Source organism: Filicampus tigris, chromosome 2 (genome assembly GCF_054856515.1).
Source record: "Filicampus tigris isolate MCC_2025a chromosome 2, RoL_Ftig_1.0, whole genome shotgun sequence".
Classification (NCBI taxonomy): Eukaryota; Metazoa; Chordata; class Actinopteri; order Syngnathiformes; family Syngnathidae; genus Filicampus; species Filicampus tigris.
The window spans coordinates 3,642,229-3,658,335 of record NC_141218.1 but is presented as its reverse complement, the minus strand read 5'-3'; the positions used below and the strand labels follow the sequence as shown (position 1 = coordinate 3,658,335).

At 46.0% G+C, this 16,107-nt stretch overlaps 1 protein-coding gene across 2 annotated transcripts in view; it reads right to left on the bottom strand.

Moving 5' to 3' along the window:
• Nucleotides 1-16,107, bottom strand: part of LOC147150929 (pyruvate carboxylase, mitochondrial-like) — a 147,252-nt gene that overhangs the window by 94,931 nt on the left and 36,214 nt on the right. For both annotated transcript variants that reach the window (XM_086018546.1, XM_086018556.1), the window contains exon 11: nt 6,813-6,975. In XM_086018546.1, the coding sequence (XP_085874672.1) occupies nt 6,813-6,975 (163 nt within the window). The remainder of the gene's footprint in view (nt 1-6,812; nt 6,976-16,107) is intronic.

Sequence of the window (16,107 nt, the reverse complement as noted above, 5' to 3'; positions counted from 1 at the left end):
GGGAGGCTGCAAAAGCGGGCGCGCAATCCAACGGCAAAGACGGGTGTGCAGGCCAAGAGGTAATAAGTGTCGAAGTGAAAGGGCGAGCCGACAATTAAAAATCACATTTTACGCTTGTTTCCCACAAGCGGAGAGCAGAACAGAAATGTCTGATCATTAACGACTAAAAGTCAGTATCGCTGTGGCGTGGCTTCGGTGTCCTCATGAAAATGGAGCAGAATAATCTCATTTGGAGGTCTGAAGTCTCCGAAAAGGTGCCTCCTTCATTTTCATTGGCTGTACACTATGAGAAATAAGTGCTGAATTGATACAAATTTTACTGTCCACAACAAATTATTTGATAGAACAAGTCATTTTGACCACGCATATTCTATTTTCATCATCTTAATGTACCTTTTTACGTGTCCACCCTGTCATTATGGGGTAACTGCCCCTTTAAGAAAGCATCTGCTGCTTTCAGTGACATTACAACCAGCATTTTGTCATCTAAATATGTACACTTACATTTAGTCATTTTCATCACATTATGCTGTATGTAGTCACGCTTGTCCAATGTCCACTCAGTCACAGTGAAATATTGAAATAAAAACCGTTCAAAAATTCTAAATATATTTGTTAAACAGTGCACAGTCAGCTTGTTAACTGAATCATGTTGCTAAGTGAAGCTCCACCAAGAGCTCTTAATTGTCCACCATCATGCCCACGCTGTCAGCAATGCTAACATGAGGCAAAAATGTCCACCCTGTCATTGTCCAACTTGTCAGCAATGCTAACATTGGCCAAAAATGGCCATTTCCATGTCTACCCTGCCAGCAATGCTAACATTAGCCAAAAATGTCCACCCTGTCAGCAATGGTAACATAAGCCAAACATGTCCACCATCAAACAATGCTAACATTAGCCAAAAATGTCCACCGTCAGCAATGCTAACATTAGCCAAAAATGTCCACCCTGTCAGCAAGATCACATACAGTATTTTGCTGTTTGCATTTGGCAATTAATTCATGAAAAAAACTACAGAAGCTTGACCAGTATGCATTTCTAACAACATGAGATTTTTCAAAGGAAAATGTCACTCCTTTTTGGTGAAATGGTAAGGCGCTGTTGACTCTAGCTAGCTAAAAAAAAACAATGCTCTGAAACTCACAGATGCTGCCCCCGCGATACGGGCAAGCAGAGGAAAATAAATGGACAAGTCAATTCAAATGTGCAAACATAGTCCATCGTAAGACCAATTTCCTCGAATGAATTAGTGCCTTGGCTGCTCACTTTGCAAAGAAACAGGTAATCATTACTAATCGCATTGTCCGCCCGGGTCGGAACATCCAAAGGCTGATTGCCTCCTGTAATAGCTGGCCTGTCCTCATACCACACATCATTTCGGAAAAAGCCACTGGGGGGGACACTGGACTTTTGCTAAATATTACATTAAGCTGTGCGGTTAGCAGAGCCACAAATAGTCTCGGCACATTGACGGACGCAGCTGGGGCCACGCGGTGAACATTTCTCATCCATTTGAGCACTCAAATCTTTGCAATTAAAATGTCTGGCTGCGGAGGCAGCACCCGTTTCTGTTTGGCTAAATTTGGCCCGGATGAAACGTCGAACGGTGACACGCAAGAACAGGGAGCACCGCAAAGGCACAAAGGGACAAAAGCAGACAATCGAGTCCTTAAACACCGTGTGAATTTGCTCCGATAATTACTTTGGCCTTGACTGTCACAAACAGCAACACACACATATTCTCTGTACTCGTCTGCCCCCCGCCCTGCAAGTCTGGTCACGTCCAGGGCGTCTGGATGCGTGACTTGTCAAGGTCAAAGTAGGTGGTTTTTGTCTGCAAGTTGGTTGAGGGGTGGGGGGTGGAGGGGGGGGGGGGTGTTTGGGTCCACTTGGAACACCCCTTATTCTAGCTCTGGTCTCAAACGTCATAAGCACGACAACATCTTGCAAAAGGTCCACTCCATCATCGCCATCTCGCATTTAGCGGATCTCAAATGTTATAAGAGCTTGGGAACTTCCATTACGGCTTATTTCTATTTTGGTTTGACTCTTGCTTTGTAATTTTGATAGTTTTTCATTCGTTTTCAGAGCAGGTTTGTTAGCTTAAGAGATTTTTTTTAATGCTTCATAGTTTTTATTACTTTTAGTATTAGTTTTTTTTTTTTTTTTTATGTATTTCTTGTGTGAAAGATTATTATAAAAAAAAAAAAAAAGTGAAAATATTTTCCAAAGAACCATCCACAAATCAAATACAGGAAGTGTAAAATACTGCACAGACTTGTAAGTACAGGAAGTGCAGGGCACAATACTGTTTCGTTTACTTTCCATCCCTTGTTTGCCAAGTTGCCAACATGTAAAGTGGATTTGTGGCTTGAATTCCTGCTGAGAACTATTAAATCCGCTTGATATTTTTTCACAGATGAACCAAAAAAGGAGAGCACTTGTTACCCAGCGTCGTGTTTCTTGCCTCAGTTAAGTGACAAAAGCAGAGGAGCCATTCCAAACACGCAAGCCGCAAGCTCGACTGTCGCCGAGGAGCGACGACATCGGGTGGTGTTTTTTTTTTGTTTTAGTTAAATTGTTAGCTTGCGTTAACGAAAATAACCATCCAAAAATCATCTTTCACCATCGAAATGGATGGAAATGAGGATAAAGAATATATGTCTGTCTCCATGTGTTGCTCCATCATTTGTGTTCAATTCCTCACAACTATCGATGCTAACCATTAGCTTGTCTATAGAATTTTGCATTGTTAGCATTAAACTTGGCTGACCTCCCAAAGGCAAAGCGGTGGTTGTTTTCAATTTACATGAATATACATTCCTTTACATTTAGCGGCACAGTACATTTCAACTGGGAGCAATCATATTAATTAATATTGATGTGATCCATCTGCATCAATAAATCACGCGGTGCTGTCGCAATGATCGATGGATGCAAAAACACTCTGACAATAAAAAAATAAATAAGAAAAACGGACGCACGTCAACACTGACGAAAGGATATTGGGATGGCGACATGATGTATGGGGGAAATTATGATGACTTTTTTATTTAATATTCCAATTCTGACTGCAAAAAATAATAAAGCGAGAAGACACACTGCCCCCATCTCGCTCTCTCTCTCTCTCGCTCGCTCGCTCGCTCTGTCTCTCTAGGCAGGCAAAGACTGCAAGATTAAGGGTTATGCTTGTCTCCAGAGCTACATGGTTTACTTCGGGTAAAACAAGCGCACTGAATAGCACATGACAGCGGGAGGAAGTAAAATGAGGTGCCGGGTGTCAGGAGGAGGCGGATAATAGAAACACAGAAGGGAGACGAACAGCGGGAATTGGACTTATTACTTGCAACGGGAGGAGGTGGGACAGGCGAGGAAGACGAGAGGGACGGAGGCCAGCAAGCGAGGATGCAGAAACTGGGAGATGTGAACTTCAGCTGAGATTGACGACCAGACAAAAAGGAGGGATGGCTGCCACCGCTGCGCCGCCATTTTTTCCCCCCCCCCTCCTTTCAGCTCCAGCGGCCAGAGTTTGTCGGCTCAGCGCGAGTCGAAAATATCGAGGCGGCGCTTTAACGCTCCTCCCCTCCACTTGCCGGCGTCCCACCCTGTCGGCGTGCGGTCCAACCTTGAACGTTATTCCGTCTCTGTCAATACGACTGACCACTTTTTTCACGCGATGACATCCATCAGTGCTTGTCGTCTGGGCTGTTTACTTTTATTACCGCCCGTGTAAGCAGACTCAGCCCTGGATTTTGTCGCCGCATCGCTCGTTCACAAAGCTGCCCAAGGCTGGAGGCCATCGCAAGTCACGGCTTCAGGCTGAGCATTGCGACTGAATTGTCAGTAGTGGGCGGGATCCTCGGATCTCCCAAAAAAAAAAAAAAAAAACAAAAAAAAAAAAAAAACGATCTTGCCTGAGTTACCAAGTATATCAATTACTTAATCATTTTTTTTTTTTTTTTTTTTTTTTTCAGGGCTTCAATGTAATACCGCATTGTCCCACAACACGCCGAGCAGCACTGAGGTCTGCTGGAACAGGCAAACCGGGGTTGACTGGACTCCGTAACGAGGTCCACCCGCACAATCCACAATTCTCTGATTGACACATTCAGAGAGGTATAAACACAACGTTTATTGTTGTTATGGTGGAGTAGAACTGAACTGCATCACAAAGTGATTTGAAAATGGAGGTGGGTTCAAAAAAAAAAAAATATATATATATACTTCAAAAGTCCCACAGTCTTTTTGAGGCTTGTCCAGAAAGAGAAATGTTCAAAGTATCCCGAGCAAAAAGACGGTGGCGCCGGACGCTTTGTCTCAGACTTTGGAAGCGTCAATTATTTTGAATGCTCAAGTTCTCACCAGCTCGGATCCAAAAACCCATTGCGCAGCTCGCTTTTCATGATAATGATGTTTTGAAGGCGCTTTCTGTATTTTCTAGCAAGTCTAAAAAGGAGCAAGAAGAAACACGTTGTCAAAGCCAATAAGACGCGCCCGCGATGACCTTGCCGCTCAACTTGATTCATCATTTATTCATCCAGCCCTTCAAACTGCTCCATCCTGGCATTTTTGTCTTGATTGTGTTTGGCTCATTCATAATGTACGGCGACTGGGGAGGTTTTCACTGTGTCAACACGTTTCATAACTCAACGGCATGGCAAAGTGGTGCAAGGGAGCGTGTGGGGGGTGCGGGGTGGGGGGCGGGGGGGGTGGGGGGGGGTAGAGATGTGAGCCCAGATAGCTGCATGAGAGAGCTGCAAATAGGCGAGCGCAGGGTGGGATTTTGACGGAGGCACCGGGGGCAACGATGGAAGATGAGGAGGATATAAAGGATGAGGACAAACGCGTACATGTTTTTCAGAGTGGCAGCGGGTGGGAGGGTCGGGGTGAAGAACACGCAAGAGAATATGGGGAGGAAAGCAGGCAGAAAAGTCATCCAAGTAGAAAGGCCGCAAGCTATTTCACGGCCATGCCGCTGGGCCTTTTTTTTTTTCTTTTTTTTTCTGGGGGGGGGGGGGGGTCCAGAATAGTTGTGTAAGGTAAACGCACGCGGGGAGTAACATATCCGGAACGTGAGAATGTCAACGGCCTCAAAGCGGCAAGTGCACGCTGCGCTTACTTTTTGGATTCTCCTCCAACACGGCACTTAATGTTGATGGGCTGTCGGTAATTGAAACACATAACTACACAAATGCGGGCCATAAATGAACGCTTTGATTGAAATGAAGCTTTGCGCACATAAAAACCAACCGTAGCCGCCCCCCGCCCCACAAGAGACTGATGATTTGTTTTATCGGGAAGTCAACAGCGCGAGGCAAATGAAATCCTATTTAAAAGAAGACAAAAAGCAACGGCTGCGTTTCATTTCCGGCACCATCCCCGACCGCACGGATCCGACAGCAGCGAGAATGCGTGTAAGAGCTTGTTGGAACGTCCTTGCGAGTGGACTTAGCGTTTGACATTCAACAGTGGTCACGTTGCGCTCTAATGCATACAGCGAGTACATTTCAGTGGTGGCTTTTCTTGCCGGTGAGCTTAGCATCATCCCTAATAAAAAAATACGCACTCGTGCTTTTATTGACTCTTACCGGCCCTCATTACCACTGAATGGCTTGCAAGACCCTTGAGCTAAACAAACATGTGGAGGATGAGTGATAAAAAGCCAGCCGATGGTGAGAGTAACGCATTTGTCGAAAAGACACCGTTTAAACTGAATAAATGCGGTGTTCACAATAAATGATAGACGACGAGAAATCGACTCCCGAGACTCCAGCGGCGGGCCGTGCATTTGGTACCTGGGCCAGCAAATTTCGCTACAATTGAGTATTCCGTGTATTACCCAGTGGATTATTCTAATCAGACGCAGTATTGGTGCCCCCGAATGTGCACGGCTTTAAAATGCGGTGAGTGACGTGGGCGTCAGCGAATGAGAACGTAGTGCTGGCTAACCCGGCAGCCAGGCTGCGTTTTGACGTTACTATCGGTAGCTTGATAATTCTTTTTTTTTTTTTTTTTTATGTTCACGGTTACAAAATATATTTTAATCTCGGTTGGAATTGAAGGTCAGTGCTTCTGATAGTTTTTATGGCCTGCGGTGTCTAAACTACGGCACGGGGGCCATTTGCGGCCCATCGTCCATTTTTTTGCGGCCCACAACATATACTATTGACTTTTTTGGTGTTATTTTACATACAATTTGAATGAACTTGTCAGCAATGTAAATGGGCTGTTTCCTTCCAATATATATCACTCCAATAAAAAACGTTTCGATACGTAACTCGATATGTTTCAAAGTGAAACGATTCGATTTGATGCAGTCGCATCTGTTAAATCAAAAAACGATGTTCCGGTTCAAGACGTTTTTTGTTACACACCCAACACAAATACATTTACAGCTATAATAGTGACGGAATTTTACTTAATAACGTGAGGAATGAAAATAATTCCGTTTCAGAAACACATTTTTTCCCTCCACCTTCCGCTTAGTGTCAAGTTCCGATCACATCAATGGTCCTCAAATATGGTTGGCTTACTACAGATTTCTCGTGCTTTGGTTCAGCTGCTGCTGGAGGGGCGGATCTATTCAAGTGGGATAAAGCGGCCACCCCAAAAACTAAAAAAAATAAATAAATAAATAAATAAACCTTTGAGCTTATCACCTTGAACAGAAAGCCTATAAGTATATTTTTTTCAAAATCAACTACATTAGATGCAATTGATTGATTGATTTAATACGCTAAAAATAAAAGTGGGCCAAAAAGTTTGGACAGCCCCGGATTAGGCTGACACAGAACTGCTACAAGTCCTACCTCGATCCTGCCGGTGTCAGGCTGGAAGCCCCTGGCCGGGTCCTCGGTGGTCACCCTGCACTGGATGGCGCAGCCGTTGACCCGGATCTTGTCCTGTCTGAGGCCCAGTTCTGGCAGGCTTTGGCCGGCGCACACGTGCAGCTGGGCGTGCACCAGGTCCACGCTGAGGAGACACCGACAAGGCGCTGTTAATGGCACCTCCTGTTTGCACCTTTCCATTCAAAACGGAGCGAAGCGTCTCCTTCCTCCGGGACTCAAAGCGAGTCAGCGAGCGCGCGGATTTGCCGTGGATGGCTGACTTTGAAAAGCGCATCCCATTTGAGCAAATGAATCTGCCACGCGTGAAAGCAAATAATGCCCACATGAATACGCCGTCAAATAAGAAAACAAATTTGATTAAAACACAAAAGGTGTAATGTGATCGTGTAAGTGCGTCTCCCGAGGAAAGCTCGAGTACGCTCAAAAGGCAAATCATTAATTCCGGTCTATTCTCGTCTGATTAGAGTGGCATTAAGGATATCAGGTTGGAGATTATTATTGAATGCAAGTAGTGAATACAAAAGCAGGTCTGGGTTCGATGATAACATGACCATTTGAGCTAAAAAGCTCATTTTCATATCCCTGCGTCCTCCGATTGGTCGGTCGGAGCGAAACTTGAATCGATCTTGCACACACTAATGCATTTCCGTTTATGGATCTTTTTTCATTCATCGTGGTTTTCGTCATGCTGTCGGACAAATATCGACTATGAACTGCTTCGGTTACGGGCCGCTTTATGCACCGTACGTGGGAGGTTTTACTTCTTCCACTTCCGACTGATGCAACTTGACACTGACGTCGAGTAAAAGAAGAAAAAGAACAAAAAAAGAAGAAGCGAGCGAGATGGTTTCTTGGTTCGGATAATTGACCGTTCAGAATAAAAATGTACAGCGGCAGATTCAACAAGCGTAGTTGCGCGCAAAACAACCAGAAGGCGCGCGCAAGCTCGCCGCCTTGGCCCGCTCGTCTCGATTAGCACACGTGTCACACTGGCCCAAGCAGAAGGACAACTATGCAGCCGACTGCTGTCAAACGTGTTGCCGGAGAAAGTCCAATCACGGACAACTTGACGCTCACGTTGTTGTTCACCCTTCAATAGGGAGTCCGTCTTTGCTCCGAGTTGATCGGCACCTTTTTAACAAAACATCATTTACATACTCAGCACACAGTGATTAAATAGTAATGAGCGCATTTGAATACTTTTTCATGACAGAGATCAAATCACGCCTTACGTTTTGGCATAATTCCCGCCATTTTTTTAAATTACCGACAAAGGAACCTGCGTAGACCTTGGAAAATCATTGTACGCTAAATACACCTTGGACAAATGAAGGAGCCTGCATCTGTCCTTCAGCGCAGCTCGTTCCTGTTGCCTTTTGTGTCGTTAGCAACTCGCACCCCAGGCAAATATTGAGGCTGCCAAGATGCCATTACACAACGCACAGGGAAGCACGGGAACAGGAGCTGGCCAAGAGAAGAAATTGGGATTGAACCCAAGCGCAATGACCGCAATCAAGCACAAAGTATAGTCAAGTCATGAAAAAAAAAAAAAAGAATACAGACAATCTAATCTGTCTTTTCTTTGAATTTTCAAGCCATCAAGGATACTCCTCCAAGAAGATCATTTCTCTGAGTCTTATGACGGTGTTGCCTTACATCCTGTTCTCAAGTGTCAATCTATTTATTTCCTGCCATGCCAAGATGTCAAGCCCGACGCTGCACATCTCCTTTTCTTGCAGGCAACTCCAGCTGAGCACTTGAGCATTCCTTTTCTCTCAGGCCCTTGAAAGGCTGCCAAGTTTCTATTTTATCGCTGACACTCGAAAAAGGCAAAAATGCCTTGAGGAGTACCGGTCTTCAAGCTACCGATTGGCTGTCCGGGCCTAACGGATGAGCAAGCGGCAGCGCCTGAAGTGCTTTTCATTACGACGGTCAGAATGTTCTTGGTCTGTTTGACGGGCTCTTACTTTCAAGTAAGTCGTTAGTCGTAGCGCTCTAGAGTGGTTTAAGATCCTACTTGGCAGGCAGGACCGTTTGTGTTAGCCTTAGTTACTCTGAGTCCCACTCTGCCCAACTGCCGTGTGGTGTTCCACAGGGTTCAATTTTAGGACCCCTGCTGTTTTGATTGGATTTGCTGCCAATGGTTCCGTCTTAAGATATGGCGGTGGTATTTCCTTTCACTGCTATGCGAATGACGGTCAGATCCATGTCCCGCTAAGCAAAACGGTTGGTTTCTTCTTCGGGGACACTTTTCGTCCAGCCTGGAGGATTCAAAGTCTGGATAGCACTAAACCTCTTTAACTTCAACAGAAAGAAAACAGAAGTTATGTTGTACCTCTCTCACTGTTGACTTATCTAAAGCCAACAGTCTCGAATCTGGGTTTTAAATTGGACAGTGATTTTAAATTGGAGCGGCAAATTGGTGCTGTTGTTAAATCCAGCTTCTTTTTTTTTTTTTAATCTTATGCAGCTGGCTCTAGCAAAGCCTCTCCTTTCACAACAGCACTGAAAAACAGTAATCCGTGCCTTTGTAACATCTCAGGCTGGATTGCTGTACTGCACTTTATTTTGGAGTCAGCCAGTCCTCCTTCAAGCGTGTCCAGTTGGTCCAAAATGCTGCCGTTCGCTTCTTAACTAGAGCTCATAGAAGGGAGCACATTACTCCAATTCTAGCCTCCCTCCACTCGCTCCCTGTAACATTTTAGAGTTCATTTTAAAGATTGTTTTATTTGTCTCTGAGCTCCCCCGCCGCTACACACCAGCACGGTGCCTCGGGTCCGCAGACCAGACTCTACCGGAGGTACCGAGGATCAACACTCAGAGGGGATCAAGTTTTTTCTGTTGCCGGTTCCTCCCTTTCGGGATGACCTTCCGTTAAACGTTAGGCAAGCAACGTCAGAACTAAAAACAAGACCGTTTCAACTGGCTCCCCTAAAAGCAATGATTTGTTACATTGGACGTTAGCATGTGTAAACATCAATTACATTTTTGCCATTTTAAAGAGGTGGGTGATCCCGGTGGACAAAGGGTAACATGACAGTTTGTGTTCCGTGGTAAGCCAATTAGAAGACGTTATTCGGTCTGCAAAGGCCACAGAGGACGGGCGTATCACACCGACAGAGGTAGAGCAGCACCTTTAAGCTCCCCCGCCCCGGGATCACTAAAAATAAAACACGCTTACGTAATACACAATACTCATTTAGGGTGCGATAACACACAAAAAAACGTACCCTCACTGCATTATAACACCACATTAGCCTTATGATCAAAGTCACCGATCAGCAAAAGTCATTGCACTAATCGCAGTGCAGGGCCCGCAGCTAAAAGGAGCACATAGAAGAAGAAGAAGAAAAATGATGATAGAGAAGAAGTAGGCAGGTAAAGCAGAACGGCGTCGTGCTTCAATGCACACTGACAAAGAAGAGCGAGAGAGAGCGGGAAACAAACAAGATGAAAGCTCTCCGCTTCCGACTGAAGGCGAGGAGTGGGGAGAGATGAGGCAGTGGGAGTGTGGAAGAGGATAAACAGCTGCTTTCAAAGTGGGGGGAGTGGGAGTGCGGAAAGGGATTGGATTTGGCCCCACTCAAAAGGAGAAGACTCTGAGTGAAAGGAGGAGGAGGAGGAGGAGGAGGAGGAGGAGGAGGAGGAGGAGGAGGAGATGCTCATGGATGTCCAATTGATTAGGGGGACGAAACGTGTGGTGGAAATGGGGCTAAATACTAAATGCTAACGCTCAACCGGCCACAATACGCAATCAATCACACTCAACTACTCGCTACTGTGCCCGATTTAGATACATGCGAGGGTCACAACATCAGTATTGGCTCTTCACAACAGCTTTGCAAACAGTTAAGCTAACCAAGGGGGCGAATAAACGCAAATGGCGACGCGTGGACCAATAGCAGCCGCTGCAGAAAAGTGGCCCGTGAGGAGGATTAAAATGGAAGCGAGGAGAGAGGATGGCGTAAGTATGAATAATCACACCAAAAACAGGTGGCGAGGAAGGCGGCGAGCCTCTTGTATGAATTTCATTAGATGGTTTTCGACGGCAAACAAAACGGAAACAGGAGAGACGGAGGTGAGGCTGGCGCGCTAGAGAGGCCGGCGAAATAAGAAATTGGAACCGCTGTGGCATGAGGATGGCATTTTGACATCAATTTAGGAAGGAAGCCGGAAAGGTAGCCAATGCAAACAAAGCATGCCGCCTCTGAAAAGATGCCTCGCAGAGCCGGGCGCAACTATCTGATGTGATCCGGCCTGCTTTTCAGCTCGAGGACGCGCGCTCCGTCATTTTCTCCTGCCTGGCGATCAGCCGCCTAATTAATTCTTGCTTCCCTTGTTATCAACCAGATGGGAGAGTGAGGAGGGGAAAACAAAATAAGCCAGGCGTCCAGAAGGCAGCAGCGGATGAGACGGGAAAGGAGGAGACGCCTATTTCCATTAAAGCCAACATGCGAGGTCAACCACGCACGGCAGCCGCTTCACGTCAATATATGGACAGCGCAGCACAGCACATGAAAGCATCGTTTTAGGGACCCAATAAATCATTCATGCGTCCCGCCATGTTATATTTATGCGCCAGTAAGTCGCCGCCGCACCAGATCTGCTACAGATCCCATTAGCATACTCACAACAACGAGAGCATCGCTACGAGTTCTTCTTCTACGCCGTCGTCACACTGCATTTTACATGAGTCGCCGAGCGCCGCAAACAAATAAAAATGCGCCCCTTTCGGAATATAAAGTAAAACAAGTCACCAAATGGAAGTTTGGGTGATTACCATAACATCTATGCTAATTTCGGTTAGCTAGTCTCCGGGCATTACGCGTTAGCATTATGCTAATTGGTTGGACGAAATGTACGGTTGGGGGGGGGGGTCAACATTTTGGACATTTTCTTTTGCTGTACATGTCAGTTTTTACACTTCCACTCAGTGGGGTGACAAATAAAACGTTTGAAATGTGCAAAAGAAAAGGCGCTAAGTAACACAGTGTACCCTCAAGTTATTAATTTAACTGGTTCCATGAGCCTATTGAAACTTGAAACGTTTATAAACTCGATGTAATGGTACCTTTTTTTTTTTTTTTTCTTTGCTTCACCATAAATATAATGCAACATATAATTAAATGAAAACACATTACTGCGAAGCAATAAAACACTTGCTAGCAAAAACACACTATAATTGCTCGCTAATTTTACTAAGAAGGGGAAAAGCGGAGGATGACTACAGCCGCTCCACTGAAAAAGAGTCTTGTTTAGTTTTCTAGTTTCCACTTTACAGCAAGAAGAAACAGCATAAATCCATCCGCTCCTCCATGCCAAGACCGTTTGTATATCGAAAATAGCATGTGAATAGTGTTAATCTTACTTACTTACGAAGACTTTCTGTGTATCTTGAATTGTTCTTAAAACGGGACGTTTGTAACTCAAGGCTCCATTGTATTTTTCAAAAAGTATTTTAAGGCGTCTACGCTGCCAGCGCATTACGTGAACTTACTACATGGAATGAGGGAGGCAGCGTTAAGACTATTTGCCAAATTAATCCATATATTGCACTGTATCAACACACACACTCCCAATCCGTGCTTAACAAGGTGTTAAAGCGCTATTTGACATTTGGTCGGCGTGCAACTCAACTCTGCGCCCGGTGTTTCATTCATATCATCTCCATAAACGCCGGACGTCTCCAGCGCGCGCTGGCGACGGGAATATTCATGAGCGCTCGGCTTCACTTTCAACAGGAAACGCCTTTGCCCCCCCCCGCCCGGCCCACAATTCCTCAAAGCATTCGCCTTTCAAACTCATTTCCCTTTATTCGATTTGTAGTTACGGTAGATGTGACTGTAGACGTTTGGAAAATGATCACGTGATACACATTCTAACACTTGACTGATTGGCTGTGCTTCGTTGTCTCATTCATATCAGTGTGGCTTTGTGGCCTTGATTAATAGGAGCCCATTAAGTAAAACTCAGCATCACGCCACATTAGCTCTCGCTACTGACTTTTCTTCCAAACACGAGACGACGCAAATTGCAACGGGGCCCGTTGTCTCCCCCCGCCCCCCTGCGCAAACAACGTTGATGAACGACGCCATGTACGGAAAACGCAAACGGCGTCAAAGTGGTTGGAATCCATTACGACCACCGCGAGCAAGACATGATTTATTCATTCATTTTTACACTAAGAGTAAACATCTCTGCAGACAGCGCGTGCAAATCCTACGTGTGCGGCAAAGCACACGCGAGCAAATTAGGCCAATGATGCGCTTTGGGTGTGTCAAATCCCGACGATGACGGAGGCGCAGGTTGGACCCGCCGGGTGGCGAAAAAGGCTGGCGGTACTCAATCTGTCATTCCATCGCCACTACATCATCCTCGCAGGAATCCCTCGGACGCTGGGCACGCGTGTGCGTGCGCGGGCGTCCGTGGCAAGCGGCATCGACTAAACATGAGCGCGGCGGTCGTATGGCATCGAGCAAAGCCAGCGCGCTTTATGAATGTGCGACCCCAGCTCAGGAAAAAAGGTCTTCTTTATTATTGATAGAGCCTGAGTGGCGGCGGACATTGGAATACGGAGAGGCAAAGGGAATGCTGAGTTCCAAAAATGGTGTGTGCGTGTGCGTGTGCGCGCGTGTGTGTGTGTCTGTGTGTGTGTGTCAGGACCTTTCCATCCTCGCCATGCTCAATTCCCATGCTGGTGTCTAACCTTTGATCGGCTCACAATGCCCAAGAGGGCGAAATGGGCTTAGGAGGACTCCAAAAGGGGATTACCGGATGGAATGTATGGAAATGACTAATGTCTAATTTATGACTGAGGTCATGGTAATTTTACTAATTTATGTAAATGAGGGGTTTTATTAATGGCAGCCTTGAGTTCTAAAAGCATGTCTGCCGCAGCATGACTTGACGCTTGTTGCGAATCTTGCGTCATTCCAGGTTTGTTATTTTTAAGTTTTTGAGCAGTTACGCAACCTGGGTATTGTTACGCAACCCATGTCAAGTTTGGGTAGAAAAATAAATAAAAATTAAAAAATATTTTTTTTTTTAAAGTTGGTGGCTTAAAGGAAGGGCAGCCAGTGTCTGAAAACTGGGCCAAACTTTGTTCACGCGGAGCAACTGGCCGTGGCAAACCCAAAGGGCACAAAACGATTCCTACAAGAACAGGCTCCTCGCTTTTATAAGCAATGCCCTATTTATGTTTTATTTGGAGTATTTGTATGCTAAACATATACATAAAACAAAGAGAATTACACCATGTCCATATACAACAGCATAGCTTAGCTTTTCAGTCTGCTAGCATCATGCTAAGGGTAAGTAGCATCTATGCTGCACTTAGTCAACAAATTGAATACAAACAGTCAAGCAGCTTTTGCAACTAGCAATGAAATTTGTTTGAAATTTCCTGGTGAGAAGAAAAACTGTTGGCAAAAATCTTTGCGACCGTTTCCAACCAAACCTGACATAAAATGTTTTTCAAATCACGCGGGGTAACATTGTGTTATTCTCGGTTCAACCGTCATGTTGTGCCTTATTGGCGTGTGGATGGTTAGCGGCTTGGCAAAAGCGGCAAAGGCCAAATCGAAAAGGCGTAAATGCTCGCAGGGAGGCGCAAACCAAAACATCCCATCCAAAACAATGACGGACGTGAGCATCATCGCGACAAGCATCTGTGTCATTATCGTAAACAGCACACGCGCGCCGTCGGAGCCTTTCCCCTCATCCATCAGCCTGCTCTTTAATCACTCGCCCGCACAATTACAATCGCCTGAAAACAATTTCGCGGCTCGCTCGAGAAACGCTCCAAAGCGGCGCCGCGCAGCTGCGCTTACTGAAGGACAAACCACGCGCGTGAAGTCTGATTTCGGACAATTACGATGAGCCGCAGGCGCCACCCAACAATCGGCGTCATCAATACGGAGCTCGCTGCGGCAACAATGCGGAAAACTAACAAACACGCCGACAACGCGATAACCGAAGAAGGGCCGGGGCGAGGCCAAGATGAGGCCGCGACGGCACGCTCAATTATCCATGAGCGGCATCAATAAGTCAGACGGGAGGTTGAACGGAGCACGGCCCGGGAAGGGTTAAGAGGGAATGAGGATGACGAGACGGGACGAGGGCGGACGACGTCGCTCGGCCGCAAAAAAAGCACGCCCGTGGCGGCCCCGCTGCTTGAATTGGAGCCCGAACACGCAAGGGCGCTCAAATGCAGGCCGAAGCTGCCAAAGGAGACAAAAGGGAGATTAGAAGGTGCGACATATCGGAATGCCGCTCCGACGCAGGCCTCGACCTTTGACCCGCTTCTTCGTGACGCTCCTCCCACAGTCGCCTGCGCTCACTCAGCGCGTCTCGCCCGTTGGCCTCGTGCCTCTTCCGACCTCTCCTGCGTGCCCACCTGACTCAATTTGCCCAGGCCCTTTTTTTTTTTTTTTTTTGGAGGGGGGGGGGGGGGGGGGGCAACCAATGCTGTGAATCCCTCCATCTCCCTGACGCGCCGTCGCCATTTGCGGCTCTGATGAAGATGGACTGCGGTCATTTGAGACAAATGAGCAGGCCGACGCGCATATTGTGCAGCCGTGGCATCGCCATGCTCTCACGTCCGCTGGTGACAGGCGAGGGAAGGATGAGTCCGCACGGATGTGCACGTGTGCTGGGAGCATTCCGAGCCTGCGACAATACTTCTTCTATTCAGTGTTGTTGCATACACTTGTTTGTTAGAATCACAGGAATATCTCTCTCTCTTTCTCTCTCTCTCTCTCTACATATATATATATTTCTCTATTTCTCTCTCTCTTTCTCTCTCTCTCTCTACACATATATATATATATTTCTCTATCTCTCTCTCTCTCTCTCTCTACATACATTTCTCTCTCTCTCTCTCTCTCTCTACATACATCTCTCTCTCTCTCTCTCTCTCTCTCTCTCTCTCTCTCTCTCTCTCTCTACATCTATTTCTCTATTTCTCTCTCTCTTTCTCTCTCTCTCTCTCTACATCTATTTCTCTATTTCTCTCTCTCTTTCTCTCTCTCTCTCTCTACATATATTTCTCTATTTCTCTCTCTCTTTCTCTCTCTCTCTCTACATATATTTCTCTATTTCTCTCTCTCTTTCTCTCTCTCTCTCTCTACATCTATTTCTCTATTTCTCTCTCTCTTTCTCTCTCTCTCTCTCTCTTTCTCTCTACATATATATATATTTCTCTATTTCTCTCTCTCTTTCTCTCTACATATCTATATATTTCTCTATTTCTCTCTCT